The sequence below is a fragment of the Arabidopsis thaliana genome (assembly GCF_000001735.4).
Source record: "Arabidopsis thaliana chromosome 1 sequence".
NCBI classification, from domain to species: Eukaryota; Viridiplantae; Streptophyta; class Magnoliopsida; order Brassicales; family Brassicaceae; genus Arabidopsis; species Arabidopsis thaliana.
In genome coordinates, this window is record NC_003070.9 from 4426617 (window position 1) to 4447522 (window position 20906).

At 37.0% G+C, this 20906-nt stretch overlaps 5 protein-coding genes and 1 non-coding gene across 10 annotated transcripts; 3 read left to right on the plus strand and 3 right to left on the minus strand.

Moving 5' to 3' along the window:
• Positions 1–3101: 3101 nt before the first annotated feature.
• Positions 3102–4349, plus strand: ESR1 (Integrase-type DNA-binding superfamily protein). The gene has a single exon (NM_101169.3). It carries the CDS (start codon positions 3175–3177, stop codon positions 4159–4161), a length of 987 nt encoding a protein of 328 aa, NP_172758.1. The 5' UTR covers positions 3102–3174; the 3' UTR covers positions 4162–4349.
• A 2639-nt stretch (positions 4350–6988) lies between these two features.
• Positions 6989–9486, plus strand: AT1G12990 (beta-1,4-N-acetylglucosaminyltransferase family protein). The gene is made up of 2 exons (NM_101170.4): positions 6989–7437; positions 7839–9486. The coding sequence occupies exons 1-2, from the start codon at positions 7357–7359 to the stop codon at positions 8934–8936; spliced, it is 1179 nt and encodes a 392-aa protein (NP_172759.2). The 5' UTR covers positions 6989–7356; the 3' UTR covers positions 8937–9486.
• Positions 9485–13023, minus strand: AT1G13000 (transmembrane protein, putative (DUF707)). Of its 5 annotated transcripts, NM_001332058.1 has the most exons (15): positions 12760–12944; positions 12522–12614; positions 12046–12148; positions 11835–11946; positions 11591–11740; positions 11412–11516; positions 11201–11284; positions 11015–11130; positions 10816–10917; positions 10607–10720; positions 10465–10521; positions 10269–10389; positions 10100–10174; positions 9977–10012; positions 9489–9887 (listed from the first exon to the last, which is right to left on the minus strand). In NM_001332058.1, the coding sequence occupies exons 3-15, from the start codon at positions 12075–12077 to the stop codon at positions 9786–9788; spliced, it is 1206 nt and encodes a 401-aa protein (NP_001323027.1). In that variant the 5' UTR covers positions 12078–12148; positions 12522–12614; positions 12760–12944; the 3' UTR covers positions 9489–9785. The 5 variants fall into 5 exon arrangements, with proteins under 5 accessions (NP_001031034.1, NP_172760.2, NP_001323028.1 ...); NM_001035957.3 differs by lacking the exon at positions 12522–12614 and having other exon boundaries at positions 9485–9887; positions 12760–13023; NM_101171.4 differs by having other exon boundaries at positions 9485–9887; positions 12522–13023.
• A 574-nt stretch (positions 13024–13597) lies between these two features.
• Positions 13598–13670, plus strand: AT1G13010. The gene has a single exon. It is a non-coding gene; the product is annotated as a tRNA-Arg (tRNA).
• Positions 13671–13787: 117 nt separating this feature from the next.
• Positions 13788–17338, minus strand: EIF4B2 (eukaryotic initiation factor 4B2). The gene is made up of 3 exons (NM_101172.3): positions 15715–17338; positions 14553–14984; positions 13788–14338 (listed from the first exon to the last, which is right to left on the minus strand). Exons 1-3 carry the CDS (start codon positions 16902–16904, stop codon positions 14311–14313), a joined length of 1650 nt encoding a protein of 549 aa, NP_172761.1. The 5' UTR covers positions 16905–17338; the 3' UTR covers positions 13788–14310.
• Positions 17339–17426: 88 nt separating this feature from the next.
• On the minus strand, positions 17427–20796 carry AT1G13030 (sphere organelles protein-like protein). The gene is made up of 13 exons (NM_101173.5): positions 20465–20796; positions 20307–20371; positions 19963–20223; positions 19713–19886; positions 19542–19608; positions 19310–19387; positions 19004–19190; positions 18877–18917; positions 18606–18797; positions 18445–18516; positions 18202–18351; positions 17937–18087; positions 17427–17858 (listed from the first exon to the last, which is right to left on the minus strand). Exons 1-13 carry the CDS (start codon positions 20660–20662, stop codon positions 17668–17670), a joined length of 1827 nt encoding a protein of 608 aa, NP_172762.2. The 5' UTR covers positions 20663–20796; the 3' UTR covers positions 17427–17667.
• Between the last annotated feature and the right edge of the window lie 110 nt (positions 20797–20906).

Consider the following 20906-nt stretch of genomic DNA (forward strand, 5'->3'; position numbering starts at 1 on the left):
AGTTAGTACTTCAAAAAAATGAAATAGTTACAGCAGATCATTTTTTTGTTTGTTTTACTGATCATATTCATACGTAATTTGGTGTTGAAAAGTAAGCTTATAATTTGGTGTTGAAAAGTTAGCTTATCATAAGAACAATAATCAATGTGTTAATTAGTTATATAGATTAGGACCCAACTCTAGTGTAATTACTCTTCAAACAGTAAGTTTGGTCTATCTTCTCAATAGTCTAAACAAGACGTGAGCTTATATTATAATAAAGAGCATTACACCAGATTTTCCAATAATCCAGAAGTTTCAGTTTCAATCCGAAATCTAGATAATTTATTCAAGAGTGTGGATGCATTTAATGTTATTTGGCCCAAATTTCTCAGTATATTTGAGAGAAGTAAAAATATTTATATTAAGCAATGAATTATAAGTTCTTAAAATATAAAGATAGTCAAATCACAAAGTAATATTATGTAACGCATGGGTGCTCAGGGTCCACATCATAGGGGGCAAAATGATGAGAATGATCTTTTCTTATGTCCCAAAAGGTCATTCACTTTCAACGGGATTTGTTTTTTTAACCTATTTTGTATCACACTTTTATCTCGAAAGATTTTATTTTATTTTTTACTACTTGACGGTTTTTTTTCCTGTTTTTATTAAAGCAAGAAGGTTGATTGATTGAACTCAGAATTTGGAGTTAGAATTCTTTTTGATGTTGATGAAAGATCATTATTAAAGAAATACATTTTATAATTTAGTCCTTTTTAGCAGAATTTGAGTTAGAATTCTTTTTGATGTTGATGAAGGATTATTGTTCTTGGAAGAATGAATAATTCGAAGAAGTGAAATCCGTTTTTCAAGGGATAAAATTGATTGATTGAGTTTTGGAGTCTTGGTATTTGACACTCTCTTTCTTTTGTCGTTACAATATCTTCTTTTTCTCGACCCACCATTTACTCTGTCTTTCAAAATCTATCAAATCATACTTTTGATTAGTTACTATACTATAGTCATTTATACCAACATAGTTCATACAAAAAAGCAACACTTAACAAGAAAGAAAAAATATAAGGGGATTAAAAATAGAGTGGTGAAGCAACGACTCCAACTCTCCCATTGATTAGAATACATCCTTTTCCATCTTTACGGATTTATAAAGATTTTGGTTATTTATAGATACAAATTAACAGTATAAAAACAGTTATCATTTTTTCTTTAGAAAATAAATAATTTTTTATAATATGGTCCATGTTTTCATTAAAAATTATTTGATAAAAATATGGTTATATTACAGTTTTACTAATATATTTCTATCTACATATAAAATTTAGATAAAATTTGATTTCTTTGCTGAGTTTGTTTGGTTGAACTAAAGTCATGTTAAGTTTGATTCGTTTGGTTGTGAGATATGTAGATTGAGTACGGTTTGACTATAAATAATTGGTTCATTTCTTGCTTTCACTTAATTGATTAGGTTGGATATATAATTCACATGTCCAACCCTAATCGAAACCGAAGTATTTCAAGTTGATATTATGATAGATACACTAAAATTATCTCAGAACACGAGCTATCGTAATAATTTACTTTGTGACATCGGAAATCACAAAGACATTTGCATAGGACTGAGCTGGAAACCAAAAGTCTTTAGTTCCCAAAATTATGAAGAATTTCTCAAATTTTTAATAGAAAATAGATAAGTTCACCAATGAACTCTTTTGTTGTTTTTACCATATAGTAATAACTATACTTAACAATTATTATAGTATATATTAACTCAACCTACCCCCCCAGACAAAATCTTATATCAACCATGGATACTGTTAGTTTGGTAATAAAAGATCTTGCCTATGGTTTCACATAGAGTTGTAACATTTCAACATTAGACAAAATGTTATCAGTTTAAGTTCATATTATGACTATGCACATTTTAAATTAAAACATTTTAGTTTGCTTGTAAAATTACAGAATTAACGCAGGGGTTTTAATTGCTGCTTATTGTCTCATTCAGTCATTTGCCGACCAACCAACATAAATCTCAATATAATGAGTTCATGACGTCATGGTCATGGTAGATGGTTTTATAATAATACCTAAAAAATCTCAAATGATGGTAGTAATTAAACACATATGACGCAAACGCAGCCATTACAACGCTATTTCAAAACTTATTTAAACAATTAGTAATACTTACCAAAGCTTTTGAAAGATACTCCAGTAAACTTGTCAAATTCTTATATTGTTCTAATAGACTTTATAATAAAACGTAAGCATCGGGCGATATGGCATGATTATTTCATGACAGAAGAAATAAATAATTTTAACAAAAAAAAAGACAGAAGCAATAAATAAAAAACAAGCTTCTGATACATGAAATACATATATGTCTCATACATACGTTTAGACAAACCTGAAATGTCCTCTTCGTACAATAATATCCACAAGTGTCAGATTTACACTGAAGTGTTGCTATGCATATCTTTTGTTCCATACTTTTCTTACAAAATCATTTATTTTCTTCTCGATATCACCGATTGGTGTATGTTGTAATCATACATTAACATTAACAAACAAAGATACTTTTTCAAGGATTATTCTAATTGGCAGTTTTAGAAATAATGGAATTATCCTTTACTAATCATACAGAAATAATGTAAATATGTTTAGCATGTGTGAAATGACTGTTGGTCGATTTTTAACTTTAATAAATAAAAAAGCAATAAGAACGTGGTTTTATTTCGCCACTCCCACTTGCATCGTCATCATCAAAGAAAAACACTAATGTCTAGACCAAAGATTTAAAACATCTACCCCATATATATATGATGAACAAGATAGCAAGTAAATTTAAATGTAAAATTAAATTTTAGTTTGCTAAGATTAATATACAAAAGAAGTATTATCAATTTATCAGTTATTAATCAAATCAAGTTTTAAGTGCAACTCAAAAGTTTCCATGCTTATATAGTTATTTGTATACTACTATACTGTATGTGCAAGAAAAGCATTTATACTCTTCGCCATATATTTCAAACTTCACAAAATTTAATTAAATTTTTATACCATTTATGTACCTATAAATAGATAGAAGAAGCTCCATCTCTTTCAAACTATCAACCACCAAAATCTTTCACATTACACCTTCCTTTTGTCCTCAAACCAAAACCCTAGAAACCAAAAATGGAAAAAGCCTTGAGAAACTTCACCGAATCTACCCACTCACCAGACCCTAATCCTCTCACAAAATTCTTCACTGAACCTACAGCCTCACCTGTTAGCCGCAACCGCAAACTGTCTTCAAAAGATACCACTGTAACCATCGCCGGAGCTGGCAGCAGCACGACGAGGTACCGCGGCGTACGCCGGAGGCCGTGGGGACGATACGCGGCGGAGATACGTGACCCAATGTCGAAGGAGAGACGTTGGCTCGGAACATTTGACACGGCGGAACAAGCCGCTTGTGCTTACGACTCTGCGGCTCGTGCCTTTCGTGGAGCAAAGGCTCGTACTAATTTTACTTATCCGACAGCTGTCATTATGCCTGAACCAAGGTTTTCTTTTTCCAACAAGAAATCTTCGCCGTCTGCTCGTTGTCCTCTTCCTTCTCTACCGTTAGATTCCTCTACCCAAAACTTTTACGGTGCACCGGCAGCGCAGAGGATCTATAATACACAGTCTATCTTCTTACGCGACGCCTCGTGTTCCTCTCGTAAAACGACTCCGTATAATAACTCTTTCAACGGCTCATCATCTTCTTACTCAGCATCGAAAACGGCATGCGTTTCTTATTCCGAAAACGAAAACAACGAGTCGTTTTTCCCGGAAGAATCTTCTGATACTGGTCTATTACAAGAGGTCGTTCAAGAGTTCTTGAAGAAAAATCGCGGCGTTCCTCCTTCTCCACCAACACCACCGCCGGTGACTAGCCATCATGACAACTCTGGTTATTTCTCTAATCTCACTATATACTCTGAAAATATGGTTCAAGAGACTAAGGAGACTTTGTCGTCGAAACTAGATCGCTACGGGAATTTTCAAGCTAATGACGACGGCGTAAGAGCCGTCGCAGACGGTGGTTTATCGTTGGGATCAAACGAGTGGGGGTATCAAGAAATGTTGATGTACGGAACTCAGTTAGGCTGTACTTGCCGAAGATCGTGGGGATAGCTAGATATTCATCATGATTATGTTTTGAGTTTTGGTACTATCGACTTAGTTTAAAGTTGCTACCTTTCCCAATGTTGGATATTAACTAAATTATGTTTTAAGTTGAATTTGCTAATAGGATTTCATAATTATAATCAAGTTTATAATATATTTTCGTAGCTAATTAAAGTTTATATCCACGTATTCTGACACATTACGCGCTTAATGATTTAAGTTGTATCATAATTTATAATCACATGGTGGAACTTGTTAAGAAGTTACGTAACTCTTAAACAGCTTTAAGCCTCTAACATAGTCGTAATAGCAAGAAATAATATATATGATGAGAGATGAGTAAAATAGGAAAATTCCTTTGTTCAGCAATGTTGGTATCGACCTATTAAAAGTGAATCTGCAGATGAAAAAGTGATATCCTTACATTTATTTGTTTGTAGTCTGAAAAGTGGACTAACGTTCGTACAAAAGGCAGTGTTTGTCTCTGTCTTCTCCAACTTTTCGTGCTCTCTTCATTCTATCACCAAAGGAAAAGCTGAACTACTAAATAACAAAGGTCAAGAACTTTAATATTGATTGATGTCAAAAAAATTAGTAATAAGTACTGATTTTTTCACATGTTGATTAATAAGTACTGAATTTGCAGAAATAAACTAAAATATATGCTTTGACCAAAAAAAAAAAACTAAAATATATGCTTTTTCAAAAAAACTAAAACTAAAATATATGCAGAATGAGTTTAATTCATTGCGAATATATGATGAAATACAAAAAAAAAATTGCGTTTTTTTTTGTATCAACTGTACCCACTACTCATGTTCGCAATTCCGTATGTTTCGTGGTTATTGCGTTGATGTAACATGTATATCCGTCGATGAAATTAGTAGTATACGAAAATTGAAAACCACAAAAATGGTACCAAAGAAAATGAACACGTACGCACACACTAATCATATGTTTGTAATTTAATCTACTGTCTCATATAAGTAGACAACTTAGATATTCCTGTTGGATGCTAACTTTAGAAATCTCAACGAATTAAAGTGAAATCATAATAGGGGATACATTATTAACAGGGTGAATGTCAAATTGTTTCAAGATGAAGGCTCAAGGCTAGGGGTTTAGGGGTATTTGTAGTCTTGTAGAAACATAAAGTTAATATTCATTAGGCAATTGTCAAAACCATATTGTTCCTTTTCTATTTTTTGATATATATACCTTGTAAAAATATTCCACATCAAAAATCCGATTCGCTCAAAAAAAACTCTGATCGTATGATTCTAGTTAAATAAATAAATGGATGAAAGCATCTATTGCATTGTCAATTTCAACACAGCGAAAGCACGGAACTTCAATTGTTGAACTCTATTCGAACTCCAAGCTTAGTAATAGCAAAATTTCTCTCCATACAGTAGTAGACATGGGCGCAAAAAGTTAGGCCCAGTTTTTAATCAGGCCCATTATGAGATTTACATCTGAGAAGTGGAAAGTTTGTATTCTTGGTTTATGTACTTCACTTGAATTGCTCTTTTCCACAACTCCACACATTATTATCTACGTCTGCTAATTGCTGTGACATAACTTTATTATCATCTATGATCCTGAATATTTAGTGGTTGATTACTACAGAGTATTGTTGTTAAACTCGATGTATGAAAGTGCAGTGCATTTCTTAACAAAATTTAAGTTTACCTTGTATTTCTTCTCTTCTTTAATCTTCCCAAAATATACTTTTGTGAATGGTGATTTAAAAGCTTTTGAGACCACTCAAATGATAAAGTGGGGCTTGTGACGTTTCAGACATTGAAAACCTCATAATATATTAGTGGGAGACCTTAAAAAATCAAGTCAACGCCGACTAATCCAACACAGCGTCACACGTTAACGTATGCAATACAACATTAGGATATTTTTATCACGCATCGTTGTTTACTTTATGTTATGTAAAAAATGTTAGAAATCAAATCGAATTACAAAACGTGTAGTTTATCTTTTCTCAAAAAGCCTCCAAGTCGTCGTTTTCATGTACACACACATACTCCACTCGTTCTCATAATTCCGATCAAAATATTATCATCATTCATCCATACGTATAACCCAATAATTTATTCTTATTGAAATTGAAAAATCAAATTTTCCTTACCGGGTGATATCTTACATTTAACTATTTAAGCAATCATAAACAGAGAAAGAAACTAACATACTCAATTCACTATCAAGAGTGGAAAAAATCGTACAAGTAGACAAACACTTATCTTATTTGTCCAAGTAAGAGTTTTATATCTCAATCATAAGTAAACGGCCTTATAGTCAATGTATCTCGCCGACCTATCCAACACAAGTCACGATGATGATCCACTGGCTTTTGTTTAAAAGATTTACAATCATTGAATCATTTTGTCTCATTAAAATTAAATAATTTGATAAGGATTGTTGATACATTGTTACACATGAAATGATGCTCTGTATCCTAAACATTTTAATCATAGTAATAATTCCCTAGAAGAAAGAAGAATATGATTCTTTCCGTTGACCTTTTAAGGATGTCTAAATGGGCCATGATGAGTGTTAAAAGTAAGCCCAATTACAAAGGAGATATTTTAGATGACCACGTGTCACAAGCTTAGTAATGAAGTCATTTACACGACACAAATAAAACAGAGGCGTTGAGTCAGGTCCGAGAGACTCGTGGTGGGGCCCGAGTAAACCGTTATGCTGCTTCTTAAATGACTATATTATCCCTAAACGCTGCTTCCTTAGAGTGGAGTAAGATAAGGGTAAATACGTAAATTTAAGAGAATGCAGAGAAATTGATGATTTTATTAAGAATTTGTGAAATTGGCCCTCTCTTTTCTTAATCGCGTAGTGCCACCCATTTCCAGAGAGGACACAGCCTTTTCTTTCTTCCTCTTTCTCTCTTACTCATTCGTTTTTTTTTCCTTCTTCTGATTCAAATTTATTTGTTTCTTCTCTCTGAAAACGTTTTTTTTTTTGTTTGCTCTTCTTTTTGGTAGTTTCTGTTTTTGTTAAGCTGAGTTTGAGGAGTGTGAGTGATTTGAATTTTGTCTGATTTTCCGGGATAAAAGAGCGTCGTCGGAGATAGGCGACGGATATTTTGGACTTATCGTCGCCGAAAAGAAGCGAGTTTTTGAATTTGAAAAGGTGGTTGGCATTTTGGTAATCGGTGGATCTGAGTTTGGGATGTGGTGGATGATGGGAGAAGCTGGTGGGCATTACTGTTCTAAGAAGACTGATGATATCTGCGGCGGTGTTTGTAGTCAGGTTTGTTCCTCCGATCTGCCTTTTTGTGTGCTTTTGTTCTGTGTCTTAGAAGATAACGAAGAAACTACATTCATGTGCAAAAACGAGATCTTACTTCATCTCCTCTTAAATTGAAAAACTTTCACTCGAATTTGATAATTTAAGATCGACCCATTTATTCGATTGCACGCATGAACTTGCATTTGTTGTTAGCACCACTGTTCACCGATTCTTAATTCTCCAATTCTAAAGCTTTAATCTCTTTTTCTTCAGTTTTTAAGACTTGGATCTGAGTTTAGATTTTTTTAGTTCAGATTTGAGAATTTCTCATTCAAATCGTTCAAAGGTTACTTTTTTTTAGCTCTGCATCTGTTGTGTTAATGTTCTCATGTTTAACATATTGTTTATTCTCTATCTGGCAGGAACCTGGAAGATTCTTCAGCTTTTCTAGACTTTGTTGTGCTCTTCGTGGTGTTGATATGAAGACTTATATCTTCTTATTAGTGATTGTTCCCACATGTGTACTCGCTGGCTATGTCCACGGTCAGAAGATTTCTTACTTTCTCCGGCCTTTATGGGAATCACCACCTAAACCTTTTCATGACATTCCTCATTACTACCACGAGAACGCTTCTATGGAGACTCTTTGTAAACTCCATGGCTGGGGTGTTCGAGACTACCCTAGACGAGTTTATGATGCGGTTTTGTTCAGTAACGAGCTTGATATCCTCGCTGTTCGTTGGAGAGAATTGTTTCCTTACATCACTCAGTTTGTCCTCCTTGAATCAAACACGACGTTCACTGGCTTGCCTAAGCCTCTTGTCTTTGCTGCTCACCGAGATGAGTTCAAGTTTATTGAGTCACGCTTGACTTATGGTACTGTTGGTGGAAGATTTGTCAAAGGGCAGAATCCGTTTTACGAAGAGGCGTATCAGCGGGTAGCTCTTGATCAGCTTCTGAGAATCGCTGGGATTACTGATGATGACTTGTTGTTAATGTCTGATGTCGATGAGATTCCAAGTAGACACACCATTAACCTTTTGAGATGGTGCGATGAGATCCCGAAGATACTTCATCTGCGCCTCAAGAACTATCTTTACTCGTTTGAATTCCTTGTTGATAACAAAAGCTGGAGAGCTTCCATCCACAGATATGAGACGGGTAAGACACGGTATGCTCATTATCGACAGTCTGATGAAATCTTGGCGGATGCAGGATGGCATTGTAGCTTTTGCTTCCGACGAATCAGTGAGTTTATATTCAAGATGAAAGCTTATAGCCATAATGACAGAGTGAGGTTTGGTCATTTCTTGAATCCTAAGAGAGTTCAAAGAGTTATATGCAAAGGAGCTGATCTTTTCGATATGCTCCCTGAAGAGTATACCTTCAAGGAGATAATAGGAAAAATGGGTCCAATCCCGCATTCTTTCTCAGCTGTTCATCTTCCTTCGTATCTCCTGGAAAACGCGGATAAGTACAGATTTCTCTTGCCGGGAAATTGCATAAGAGAAAGCGAATGATCGTTCGAATCTTCACCACATAGAGTCTTACTTCTCATTCATCTTAAGACCTCTACATTGAGAGGAAACAAAGGCTGGCTTGAATCCTCCTCGGGACTAATAACACTTACACAACTGATATATAATCTCTGCAATTTTGTCTGAGGCGTATCGGTGTCGGTGAATGCTGCAGAGTTTTTCATCAGGCACTTCGAGAGGATTATTAAAGGGTGAAAGATTATTGTATATAGATAGACCTCTTTGTTTCTTCAGGATTCTGATTTCGCATCAGGCATGAAAACCTTCATTCTCTGTGACTGTGCATCATCAAACATGAGTTTCTATTCTTCTGAGTTTCCCCTTTAGGGAAGTTTTGCATCAAGACACTCTTTACTTACCCTTTTTTGTACATCTCTTTCTCTCTTGATTTCAGTGGGTTTGTTAAGTATACGAGGATTGTTGTTTTTCATGTATTCGTTATTAAGAGAATTGTTCTCATATATAAAGCTTCCTTGTTAATGAGTAAATGAGAAATTTCCAAAAATTGTAAGTACTCTTCATGGAAAAGGGAACACTAATTTAGCAAATAGTATTCATCAATTAGATAAGTAACAGTATTCATTTCCAGATATTGAAACAAAGACATTGAGAGAAATGAAGTAACGACGGTCAAGAACACAAAAAACGACAAAAATGATCTCTAATAGTTTCTGTAAAAAATTGTGTCCTGTGTATAGTTGCTTAGTTATCATATGAACAATATAACTTGGATTTGCATAATCATCGTATGAACACTCGTAAACATTTCTGGACTCTACCATGTCATTGTATAATCCTTCACTTGTCTTTCTATTTGTTTAGTTTCTTCAGCTAATGAATCGTTGAGTTTGCGATTTCCTTGAGATACTGCTTCTCGGAACTAGCCATTCGGCTTTGGAACATTGTCCATTCCCGTTTACATCTGTCTCTCACCTTTGCAACAAAACCATATAACCATCATCAATTAGTTAACAAGTAACCGCAAAATTCTCTGTTACAAACTTATGTTTCAAACTTCTTACCCCTTGCCACCCTGCTTTACCGTCTTGTGCCTCTCCCTGGTAAAAAGAAAACCAAAAAATCTGAATCAATATATGAACAAAACAGAATACTTGTACTGAAATTGAGAAGGTATTGTCAAGAACCTGGCTGCCTAAAGAAGGAAGAGATTGATGTATGATCCATTGAGAATCCACAACTCCTATCTTCTCATGTGCAGGCTGTTTGTTTTATTAGGAAACTTTTTAGTAGATAACTTACCAAACACATGTCCAGTGTATTTAAGAGTCAAGGTATGTAGGCAAAATGATTAACCTCAACGCATTTACGGAGTGCGAAATCAAGACCCCAACCGTGAACCAAATCGTTCTGAATCATATGCCACACGCAACGCCATGCATCTCTTGAGAATACTGGAGCCATAATCTCTATAAACCTGTAAGAATATTACATGGAATCAAGAGTACTGTATAGATCTATGTTTTTGTAATGAACATTTGAGACTACGTACGCTGCACAGGGAGGCAAGTGAGGGTCATTGCATCGACCTGGTTTCTCCTTCGCATCTCTGGTGATTAGATTTTGCAGACAGAAAATGATTAGTTCCTTAAAGTTTTCTCCTTTTGATGTTTGGAATTTGTAAAGTTACTTACTTGTGAACTTCTCCTTTGGTTTTTCTCTTTGTTATCTCCCATGTGATCTTTTTCTTAGACTCAACAGCAGGCTGCGATATCTCTAGACCGTGTTTCTTTATAAGCCTGATGTACCTGCAGAAGAGAGAGAAGCACATATTCACATTTTCTGGACTAGGATTCGTGCGGCGATTTAAAAACGTTTTGTTAGAATGAGTAAGAAGACGCACTCTTCTACATCGAAGTTTTCAAGGCCGAGGTCTTCATCCCAGATGAATACATAGTCATAAGGTGCCACAATGTCAGGATGCAGAAACCTTTTAGCATACCACCTTAAAATATATATACAATAACCAGAGAGAGTTAATGGTTAAACAAGCTAGCCTCAGGAAGATTGGAGTAGCTAGAGCAAAGTAAAGTTATGTTTACCATTTGGTTTGCTTTGGCACGCTCACGTGTATTGCGCGTTTGGACCATTCTAATTCTTCCCATTCTGTGGTTCGTCCGTCGTAGTGGAATAGAACAATTGTAAAATCTTTTGAAAACTGTGGAAAAAAATAAGAAAGACTCTTAAGCTTTTTGCAGAAAGAAAGGAGAGCCTGCATCAGCTTTTACCTTCTTGACACAAGCATCAACGTTCACTTTCTGACCAAAACCGACAGTAAACGCAATGAGATACTTTGGCTTCACAGGAACATCCTAAAGAAGCAAGACATGAGAACAAACCCACGATCAGACAATTTAATGCTGCTGGAAAGATGAGATTTTAATCCAAAAGATGAAAGATTCTTAAGAGGAGATACTTAAGGGTCAAACATTAGATTACCTCCTCAGGTAATCCCCAAAGTCTGCGTAAGTAGTAATCTGATTCAGGTGCAATGATACCAGGAGTCAGCATCTCTGCACCTCGGGGATTCGATGGAACCCAAATCTGCATAAGCCTCATCAAAATTAGTATACAAGATCTTTTCACTACACTATAATATCAAAGAGAAAGAAATATGCCTTCCAATGCGGTGCATCACTTGAATTAGCCCCATGTAACGGACCCCTAGATGACCATGTATGCAAAAGCGTTTCACTCGATGTTTCTGGTGTCTCATCTTCTACGTAAGTAATATCAACAGAGGGAAGAATGCCAGAGGGAAAATTTAGCTGAAAGTTTACAAGTTGGCCACATGAAACAACACATTAAGCATAAAGTCATGAGAGCATAAAATATTAACAAAAAGCTAAAGATATAGCTCACTTTTGTTAGTGATAGTGTAGGGAAAGATATCCCCAAGAAGAAACCGACAACTATTCCTACGAATGTCGCTATAATGAGTCTCATTCCATCATTTGGCTTTTTACCATTCGAACTGCAAAACAAAAGGAAGTAACATACAAGTTCATTTTTCTAATGTGATCATCTTAACACATGAATCAAGCAATGAGCTCAGGATATTGGTGAATCTAACCAGCGATTCGAGTTGTCTGTTCGGTTAGCCATGTCCTGAATCCGGTTAAGTTCTCCAAGAACAATACATTCAATGGAAACTTCAGTCTCTGGAAATTTCTTATCTGCATCACCAATGAACAAGAATAAAAATGCAATCTTTAGATTCAGATCCAGTACACAAATGAATGCAAGTAGAGATTTACAAGTTAGTGAGAAGAAAACTATAAAACAATTGAGCTGGGAATATTAGCTTAATGCTAAAAAAGAGAAGACATCACCAAAAATGGAAAATTTGAGATAACTCTGTAACAGTTGCTTCCTAACTAAGACAGAAAACATTGTTTACACCTCCTGAGATCGAAATCTGATGCGATTCATTAGCAAATCAAATTGAAAGCTAACGATTAAAAATTCCAAAATCCTAAAGATACAACTAAAAGCAGATCCACTTCATGAATTAGAGATTTACTTTGAAAAGTAAACGTTGTTACTTACTGGCAAGTAAACAAAGTTACGAACTTTGAGCTAATTGGGAGAAGACAAAGCTTAAAGACGACGAATCAGATTCGGACATAAGAAGGGTAATCTCTACTCGAGTAACAGAAGTAGTAAAATCACGTTACGAACAATAAATGAGACGAGAGAAGCAACGGAGAAACAGAGTTTCAGTAACGGAGCAAGATCGTTGGATAAACGTTAAAAAGGATGCAAATTTAAGGAAGAAAATCAATACCCAGAAGAGTGAAACGAATCAAATCTCTAAAAAGCCGTCGTCGTTGAAAACTTTCGGACGAACTTGACTGAGATTTTTTTTTTTCTTTTGCCTGGCGGGTTAATGAATTAAGTAATTAAGAAGGAAAACAGAGAGGATGAGTAAAAATAAAAAAGATCTCTTTAGGATTCAAAAGGAGAGAAAAGAACAGCGAAGTGTGTTTTTGAATTGATCCCATGTGACGCGACTTACGGGTTATGTAGGTCAAGAGAAAGTTGACTTTTTGACTTGGCTTGTGAAGGTACTAAAGCCTTGGCTTGTGAAGACACTAAAGTCTAAAGCTTTGGCTTACTAAAGTCGTTGATCTTCCACGTGGTAAATGATCTTAAGGCTGTAATTCTTGGGCTCATGATCCAATGATCTAGGGTTTTAAACGCTCATGATCCAATGTCCAATGATCTAGGGTTGCATTTGCAGTTATAAAAGAAACACATTTTGGCTTACATTGACCAAGAGATATATTTTGGCTTCTGAGTTTTCAGTGAAAACACTCGTCTATGAGAAATGTTACAACCTCTCCTATGTTAGGAATCATGAGCATCTAACGTAAAACTAATTGACAATAAGTTAACTCATCCTATTTTATATATTGTATTAGTATTAATCGCTTCATACTCCTATTGTAGAATCCTAACATCCTCATCCTCGACACAAGATCTCATCGGTGTAATGTCCAAAATCCGAAACAAGAATGTGTTTTTTTAATAATGGTAGTGAATATAATGGCCAAATATGTTCTCTTTGGAAGTTACAATATTGTTGTATGTGATATAATAACTTTGAGGAAAAAGAACAAAACGACTTCATGGCCCAATGGATAAGGCGCTGGTCTACGAAACCAGAGATTCTGGGTTCGATCCCCAGTGAAGTCGCATTCTTTTTTACACTATATCCTTACCTTCAAATTTGATCTGGAACAAGGAGAATAAGTAGATATATAGCCTTTCCAAGCTGTACTGCGTGAATCCATGGCTAAACCTTTCTGGTCTGGAACAATGGTCTTTACCTTCCAAGTCTTCTTCATTGCTCAACATTGTCGTCACGTTATGTGCAACGAATCAAAAAATGTGAAATCTCACTTTAACCAAAATGACACAAGCCCTTGACTATAAAACAAAGCTACACAAATTTGAAATAGAAGATGACAATAAGACACAATTAGAAACAGTAGTGGTAAATAGAATGTTTAAACAGAGAAGAAGGAACAGAACAGAGTCTCTGTCTCCAAAAATTCTGAAGACACATCAATTGTCACAAGTCTTGTGCTCTGCCGTTTCACGAGCAAATGACCAAAAAAACAAGTAGAAGAAGAAACCATTAGGCTTCAATACCGAAGATGAACCAGTAAAAACAAAAAAAGAAAAAACCCCTAATTAGGTTTTTTAAAAAAGGAGATGAATTTTTCTTATTAATGTTATTGAAGCTTCTCTCTTATCTGTCTTCTTCAAAATCTGAGAATGGTGTGTCAGCCAAACTCCAATCTCATTCCACATTCATCCTTCCTTTCCTTTTTTACCATCCTTCCCTTGCTGACGATGACCTGTGAAACCCGAAAATCTGAAATGTCAGTTTACTCGCATCTCAAGATCTTGATACACAGAAGCAAACATTATAAGGAATGACCCAAGTTTGGATCTTTATACTAACTTTTGGGTTCATGTCAACCCCAGATAAGTAGGAAGGAAGCTATTGAATGCGAGTATATTGTAAGTCTGTTCCTTGGAATGGGATTGAATCAGATGTAAAAGGCTAACCTGTCGAAGTTTCTGTTGTTGAAGAATCCACGTTCCTTGCTTCCTTGGAAGTTTCTTCGATCATCTACTGGTCTTGGCCAATTATCGCCTGTGCCATGTGATCTAGGTCTTTCCATGGATTCAACACTCCTAGACTCATCGATTGATCCAGCCCGTGAATGTGGTCTTTCTGAATAGGAACCGCCTCTGCTTGCACTGGATCCAGGCCTCTCAACTGCTCGTGGCCTGAACCTGACTTTGTCGTCCAGCTCACGGATCAGTAAGTCTAGGTTCTTTTCTTTCTCACGTATGAGATCCGGTAGATTTTGGTGATTACTGTCGGATTCCTGTTGAGATTCCTTGCTCTCAGGTGCAATGGCTGCCTCCTTCTCGAGTTTCTTCCGTAGTTCTTCAATCTCTTCCTTCAACATCCTCTCTCCCTCTGTTTCAGGCCTGAAATTTTTGTGTTTCAAGAGACCGAGATGAAAAGTGAGACCATAGCTAATCAAGAGATGATCTAGAAAGTCATCACCATAATCACAGAGAAGTTATTTATCTACCAACAAGGCATCACAGAGCTCACAAAAGAGTTAACAAAAGAAGACACAAAACTCAGACGAATGTGACAGCATGAGATACCAAAAAATGCAAGAGCTGTCTTACAAGTTACATGTTACATGTTATGCAATTCTATAAATGCCAAGGAGGCTGAATAAAAAAGATATAGGAACAAAATAAGTTCAAAAAGAGCACAGTTGAGAGAACAAAGATCAATCAATCTGCCAAAGAAATGGGCAATGCATATATTTGGTAATGAAGCAACTTTCAGATAAAAGTCTGATGCCGAGATGCTTAAGAAGACATTCATTCAACATGTCATCAAAAGAAAACCACGAATACACTAAAACTTAAGTAGATAAATCATTCAATTAGTTTCCATTTTGAATTTGAAATAATAAGCCGAAGTGGCAAAATTACCTAAAGCTATTACTTTGAATATAATTTACTATCCTCTAATGGTTCACCAGTTCATATCACTTAAAAGATCAAACTTTTCTGATTCAGTATGTTGAACAGCGGATTATTTGAGACATAATTAACATTCAACCCATGGCAGCAACATAGAATTGACGGAAATTCACATTGCTCAGAGAAAAGAAAGAAAATCCAAATGAATAAGGACCTGTCAACCCTGCGATGCTCGAGTTCAGAATCAATCTTGCGCCAATCTTTCCCTTGTTCCTCCAGCAATACTTCCCGAGGTTTTGCATCACCAAAAGGATTCACCTTTGGTCTCGGTTTCACCACATTCTCCACATTGTTCAATGCTGAACTCTCAGACCTGTTAGATTGAGCACTTGATGGTCTGCTCGATTGCGCGCTTGATGGTCTGCTTGTTTGTCCCTTCTTGGCCTCAATATCCGAGTCAAGTTTCTTCCAGTCCAATCCTTTCTCCGCCAAAACTTGCTCTCTCGGTCTAGCTGCTCCAAATGGACTCGGCTTACTCGTCTTCACAGCAGTTGGAGTTTCACTCACTTCTGTATCAGCCTTTCGTGGTTCAAATACAAGACGACGTCGCTCTTCCTGAACCCCACCACCAGAAGGAAGGACTCCTCGAGCCCATCGGTCAGGCTCTGGTCCGGATTCACGGAAACCCGACCCAAACGTAGATGATTTTGCTTTACCCGCTGCCCAATTATCAACCTCATCAGCTTTAGAGAATCCACCTCCACCTCCACTACCAGCACCAGCACCACCGCCGCCATAACTGCCAGCACCACCTCCTCCTCCTCCACCAAAACTACCTCCCCCACCACCATAACGACTACCTTGACGTCCTTGATCAAACGAAGGAAGCGATTTCTTTCCTTTTCCCCAATCATCATCCTCATCAGCCCTAGAAACTTGTGGGAAATCAGAAACCCTAGAATTAGATCCCCTCTGATCATCATCAAATCCACCATAAGATCTCCTCCCACCACCACCACCGCCCCAAGACCCATCAGAATCCTCTCGATCTCGTGACATTCTTCCCGGAGGTCCACTAGACCTTCCTCCACCATAAGAAGAGAATCCACCACCGAGACGACCAGGTTGCATTTCATCCTCAGAACGTTGTCTTGGACCAGTAGGTAGCTGAAGCATCTGCTCTCTCGTCAATCCAGCAGAACTCGGAGCAGTGTATGCTCCTTTGGTAAACTCCGATAAAGTCATCTTCTTCTTCTTCTTAGAAGACTTAGCAGTCGCAGCCTCTTTCAGACTCGGGAAACTCTGTGAATCTGCCGCCGTGGCTGTAGCTTCAGCAGCTTGCTCTTCATCGGCACGCTCAGCCTCATCAGCCCATGCGCCGATTCCACCCCAAGGTTTCGACATCTGTGAATTTTCCAATTCCAAATTCGGAGATTCCCCCAGATCTGAAAAACGCAGGACAGAAATTGAGAGTGACGAATCTAAAGATTCCAATTCAAAGTAGCTCCGAGTGAGAAATCGAATCTAAAGATTCTCTCGTCGTCGCCTAAAGATGAAATTTTTTATATGTAAAAATCGATTTATTTCCTTGTGAAGCTGGTTTGTTTGTAGGTTTCGGAACGGAGGAGCAATGGACGGAGAAAGAGAGATAGCAATACGCGACGTATTGGAGCGTGTGGTACACGTAGAAATCAGTTTTACGAGGAAGTTAATGGCTTGAACGTTGTGCCGTTGTGGTTCACGCGACGTGTTAGCAAGTGACGGTTGACTTGTACAGGAAACGAACGGTCATGAGTCTTTGTTTTTAGCCAATTCTTATCAAATTATTTATCTTTGTTTTTCCCACCAACTTCAAAACATATACATTGCATCCATTTCTTTAAATCGGGTGATTATAGAAAATGAAGACATAAATGGATATGATATATAACACATTCATTTTTCAGATTTTTGAATGGATTCAAACGTGAAATTCAAAAAGATCTTGAGAGAGTATTACACATTCATCGTTTTTCTCTATACATAAACCTTTAACCTTAGAAAGCTAAACTGTGCGTTTACAGCATCAAAAACAAAATGGCTTTCTCTACCCTTTGTCTGAGTTTTTCATATCCAAAATGAAGACAAAAGCAGCAGAGTTTCTTCTAGAGAGATGTGACCTAGTTTCTCAAATCTCTTTCTGAGATCTGAGATAGTTCATTACAGGACCCATAGCACTGCCTCGCAGTGCCTTGTAAGACCATGAGCCTCCACTTGAACTCCCTTTCTTGTTCCACCCATTGTTGGCCTGAGACAACGCTGCTTTCTTTGCACTTAAAGCTTCACTTAGTTCTTCCCAAGGGCTCACTTCTCCATTTTCTGCAATATTCCAATGAAAGTAGATAAGACTCCATCTATTTCAATACAATGTCGATCCAAGATTGATGGAAAATTTACCTTTTGCAGGGGTTTGCAATTCTTTGTTTGCGCTTAGCTTTGGCTTTTTAGCTGACTGGTCAGGCTCGGGCAGTGCTGACTTGGCGACTTCTGCAGAATCTGAGCTGCTAGTTTTGACACTGCGAACATCGAGCAGAGCAGAAAATTCTATCTGCAGAAGCAAAGTCTTTCTTATATTAGAATTCTGATGCTTAGCAAGCAAACAACTACAAGAATGTTCTTGTTCATAAGATATGTATGACATAATGTAAACCATGAAGCATACCTCCAGGGATCCATCTTCTTTATAAAGAGATGTATCAGGTTGCATACAGAAATCGTCGTCCTCTTCTGTCTTTTTCTCGATTGGAAATTCTTGAACAGGCATCAAAGTCACCATCTTGGAGTCTGGATCATAGTAGCTTATCTTCCCAACCTATCAAAAGAAGTATATTGTAAAGTGGATAAGTTCCTCAGAATAAGCGTTGATTGATCGAATTTGGCTTAAAAGGAGAGCCAGAAATTTTACCCGAAAAGAGGAAACCTCGGGTGTCCAAGATGATGTTAACTCAATGAGGCGGTATGCAATAACATCTCCTTTCTGTAAAGTTAACAAACCAGGAGTTAAGGAGTTTAAAAATGCTGAATCTATAAACAACCTGCTGGGGGTAGTAAAGACTATAAACAAACCTTTACTGAGCCAGTGTAAGCCACAAGCTGTTCATAATCAATCGGACAATTAGCAAGTGTCTCTGCTTCAGCGGGCTGTGTCGTAGCATCTTCATTAAAATCCTGAGCATATCGTTTGGAAAACCCTGACTTCTCTGTGCCCCATTTCTGTCCCTTCTTCTTCGTCATGTTTCCATTCCACAAGACATTTTCCTAATATTATTTAGACATAATCATTACAGATTCAGCTTAGGCAAAGCTTTAAGGATACAAACATAGGGTCAAGTCATACCACAAGAGGTTCACTATCAAGAGAGGCTTCATCTGTTCCAGCTGAAAAATAAGCATATAAGGGAAACTGTGAGGAGCCTTGCAAACGCACAAAAGCTATACAGAGAGAAATTTACATAATAATTTACCGAGAGGCTTGAAGCGTATGTGGCCTGGCCTCACTTCCACAGGTACAACTTCATCCCCGAAACCATCACTAACTTCTTCTGCCTGTTGATTTTCAAGAGTTTCACAGTGCTTTTCCTTGGTTGCTTGGTGATCTATAGTGATGACTGGTTTTTGGCTGGGTGCTACAACCAACTGCGTCTGTAGAAGCTGCAAATCATGTAACAATAAAGAAGATATAAGTGTTGAAGCGCAGGCTGTACATCACTAAAACACGTGATGCATACATAAATCTTATCATTTTAAGTTTAAAGTATTTGATGAAGAACCTCTTCCTTCTCTAGTTTTGTTTTCTCTCTCAGCCATTGCCGTTTCGCCTTTTTACGTCGGGCACTTCTGCTAGGTGTCTAAAATAAAAATAAGGAAGAGTGAAGGACTGATAGGAAGCTAAATGAGTAAGTGAAACAAAAGCCAATCCCTGCATCTACAAACATCAAGGAATTTTACACTCTACACATATTGTTCATTCTAATTCCTTGCAACAACTAAGTAAACTCAAACCTTTTTAGTTTCAGCAGATAGTTGGCACAGATCGTTATGCTCTTTGCTCTCTTCTTGTTGTGATGACCTGCAATCACAAAAGCAAGAAAATGGAAAAAATGACTAGTTAGAGATAATTCAAGAGGATTAAAGATTCACAAGCGAGTTTTGACAAAGCAAAAGTCTACGTACCTCTTTGATTTGGTCATGGGTTTGGTACTATCGTTATTCTGTTCATCATTGTTAGCACTTTGTACATCCAATGATTTCTTCTTCTTCTTCTTCTTCACAACATTGCTAACAACAGCTGTGTTTTCTCTTTCGTCGGGAGATTCTTCAGTAGTATCTAACTTACACTTCTTCCTCCTACATTATCTTCAAACTTGAATAACAACAAATAGACATTTAGGTGACTAAGAATAAGTTTTCGTAGAGATCCTACTTGGTGCTCTGGTTTTTGCTTGAAGTTTTACGTTTCTTCGAAGCCTTCTTCTCTGGCACAAACTCTTCTGCTTCCTCTTCAAGCTCATCTTCCTCAGACTCACTTTCATATCCTCCAGTTTCCTTCTGGAATTCCTCATTAGCAAGCAGCATTTCACCAGGACGAATCTGAGGCCTTTCCTCAACCTCAATAGCGTTGTAAACATTCTCATCACTGTCTTCCCCAACAATCTCCAACAAAGACTCTTTCTTCTTCTTAACACTACACAAAAAGCGCAAAATTTAACACTAATGATACTTAGTAAAGCTCAAAGGAAAAAGCTTTAAGAGATTGACGAAACTAACCAAACGATATCTTTATCCTTCAATACACAGCTGGACTCGAAAGGTGGCAAAACGAAACCTTCCATCTGAAAAGCCCGAAAGATAATGTAAGCATTAATGGCGTCAACATTGACAAATTTGATTTCTCTGAAATTAGGGCACAAAGAAGTATAACGTACAGATAGAGAGAGGCCATGAGGACACGCTTCACAGAGGCTAAATGTGTGAAAGATATGATCAGAAAACTCTGATATAGTTCGGTGACATTTACGATTTAGAACAACCCAGCTCCGTGTTAAACCTTGCTTCTTTTGATACTTACTCAGAATCCGTCGGTCTTCAAACACCAGACGAACCCTCACCTTCTCTTCCTCCATCGTAGACGAACTTCAGATAAGTAAAATGAGAGAAATTTCACTCAAGTTTTGAGCTTTCGGAGAAAATCCTTAAACCCCTGTTGAGCTCCAAAGACGGAGAAGAAGGAGAAGGGGAGAAACTGAAAGCCAAACCTAACACTCTCGTTCACAGAGAGGTTTTAGTAAAATATGATTGGGCCTTATTTAAAGCCCATTTAAGCCCATATCAAGAAAGCCTCAGATTAATTAATGTTGGAGCCTTCGT

Excerpts from the sequence above, each read along its gene's own strand:
- ESR1 (NM_101169.3), top strand. The coding sequence starts at position 3,175 with ATGGAAAAAGCCTTGAGAAACTTCACCGAATCTACCCACTCACCAGAC.
- AT1G13000 (NM_001035957.3), bottom strand. The coding sequence starts at position 12,077 with ATGGCTAACCGAACAGACAACTCGAATCGCTG. Across the intron at positions 11,947-12,045 it reads ACAGACAACTCGAATCGCTG|TTCGAATGGTAAAAAGCCAA; the intron begins GTTAGATTCACC and ends TTTGTTTTGCAG. Across the intron at positions 10,175-10,268 it reads CACTCCGTAAATGCGTTGAG|CCTGCACATGAGAAGATAGG; the intron begins GTTAATCATTTT and ends TAAAACAAACAG.
- AT1G13030 (NM_101173.5), bottom strand. The coding sequence starts at position 20,662 with ATGGAGGAAGAGAAGGTGAGGGTTCGTCTGGTGTTTGAAGACCGACGG. Across the intron at positions 19,388-19,541 it reads TATCTGCTGAAACTAAAAAG|ACACCTAGCAGAAGTGCCCG; the intron begins GTTTGAGTTTAC and ends TTTTTATTTTAG. Across the intron at positions 18,088-18,201 it reads AAGAAGATGGATCCCTGGAG|ATAGAATTTTCTGCTCTGCT; the intron begins GTATGCTTCATG and ends TTGCTTCTGCAG.
- EIF4B2 (NM_101172.3), bottom strand. The coding sequence starts at position 16,904 with ATGTCGAAACCTTGGGGTGGAATCGGCGCATGGGCTGATGAGGCTGAG. Across the intron at positions 14,985-15,714 it reads GAGCATCGCAGGGTTGACAG|GCCTGAAACAGAGGGAGAGA; the intron begins GTCCTTATTCAT and ends CAAAAATTTCAG. Across the intron at positions 14,339-14,552 it reads AACAACAGAAACTTCGACAG|GTCATCGTCAGCAAGGGAAG; the intron begins GTTAGCCTTTTA and ends CGGGTTTCACAG.
- AT1G12990 (NM_101170.4), top strand. The coding sequence starts at position 7,357 with ATGTGGTGGATGATGGGAGAAGCTGGTGGGCATTACTGTTCTAAGAAG. Across the intron at positions 7,438-7,838 it reads GCGGCGGTGTTTGTAGTCAG|GAACCTGGAAGATTCTTCAG; the intron begins GTTTGTTCCTCC and ends TCTATCTGGCAG.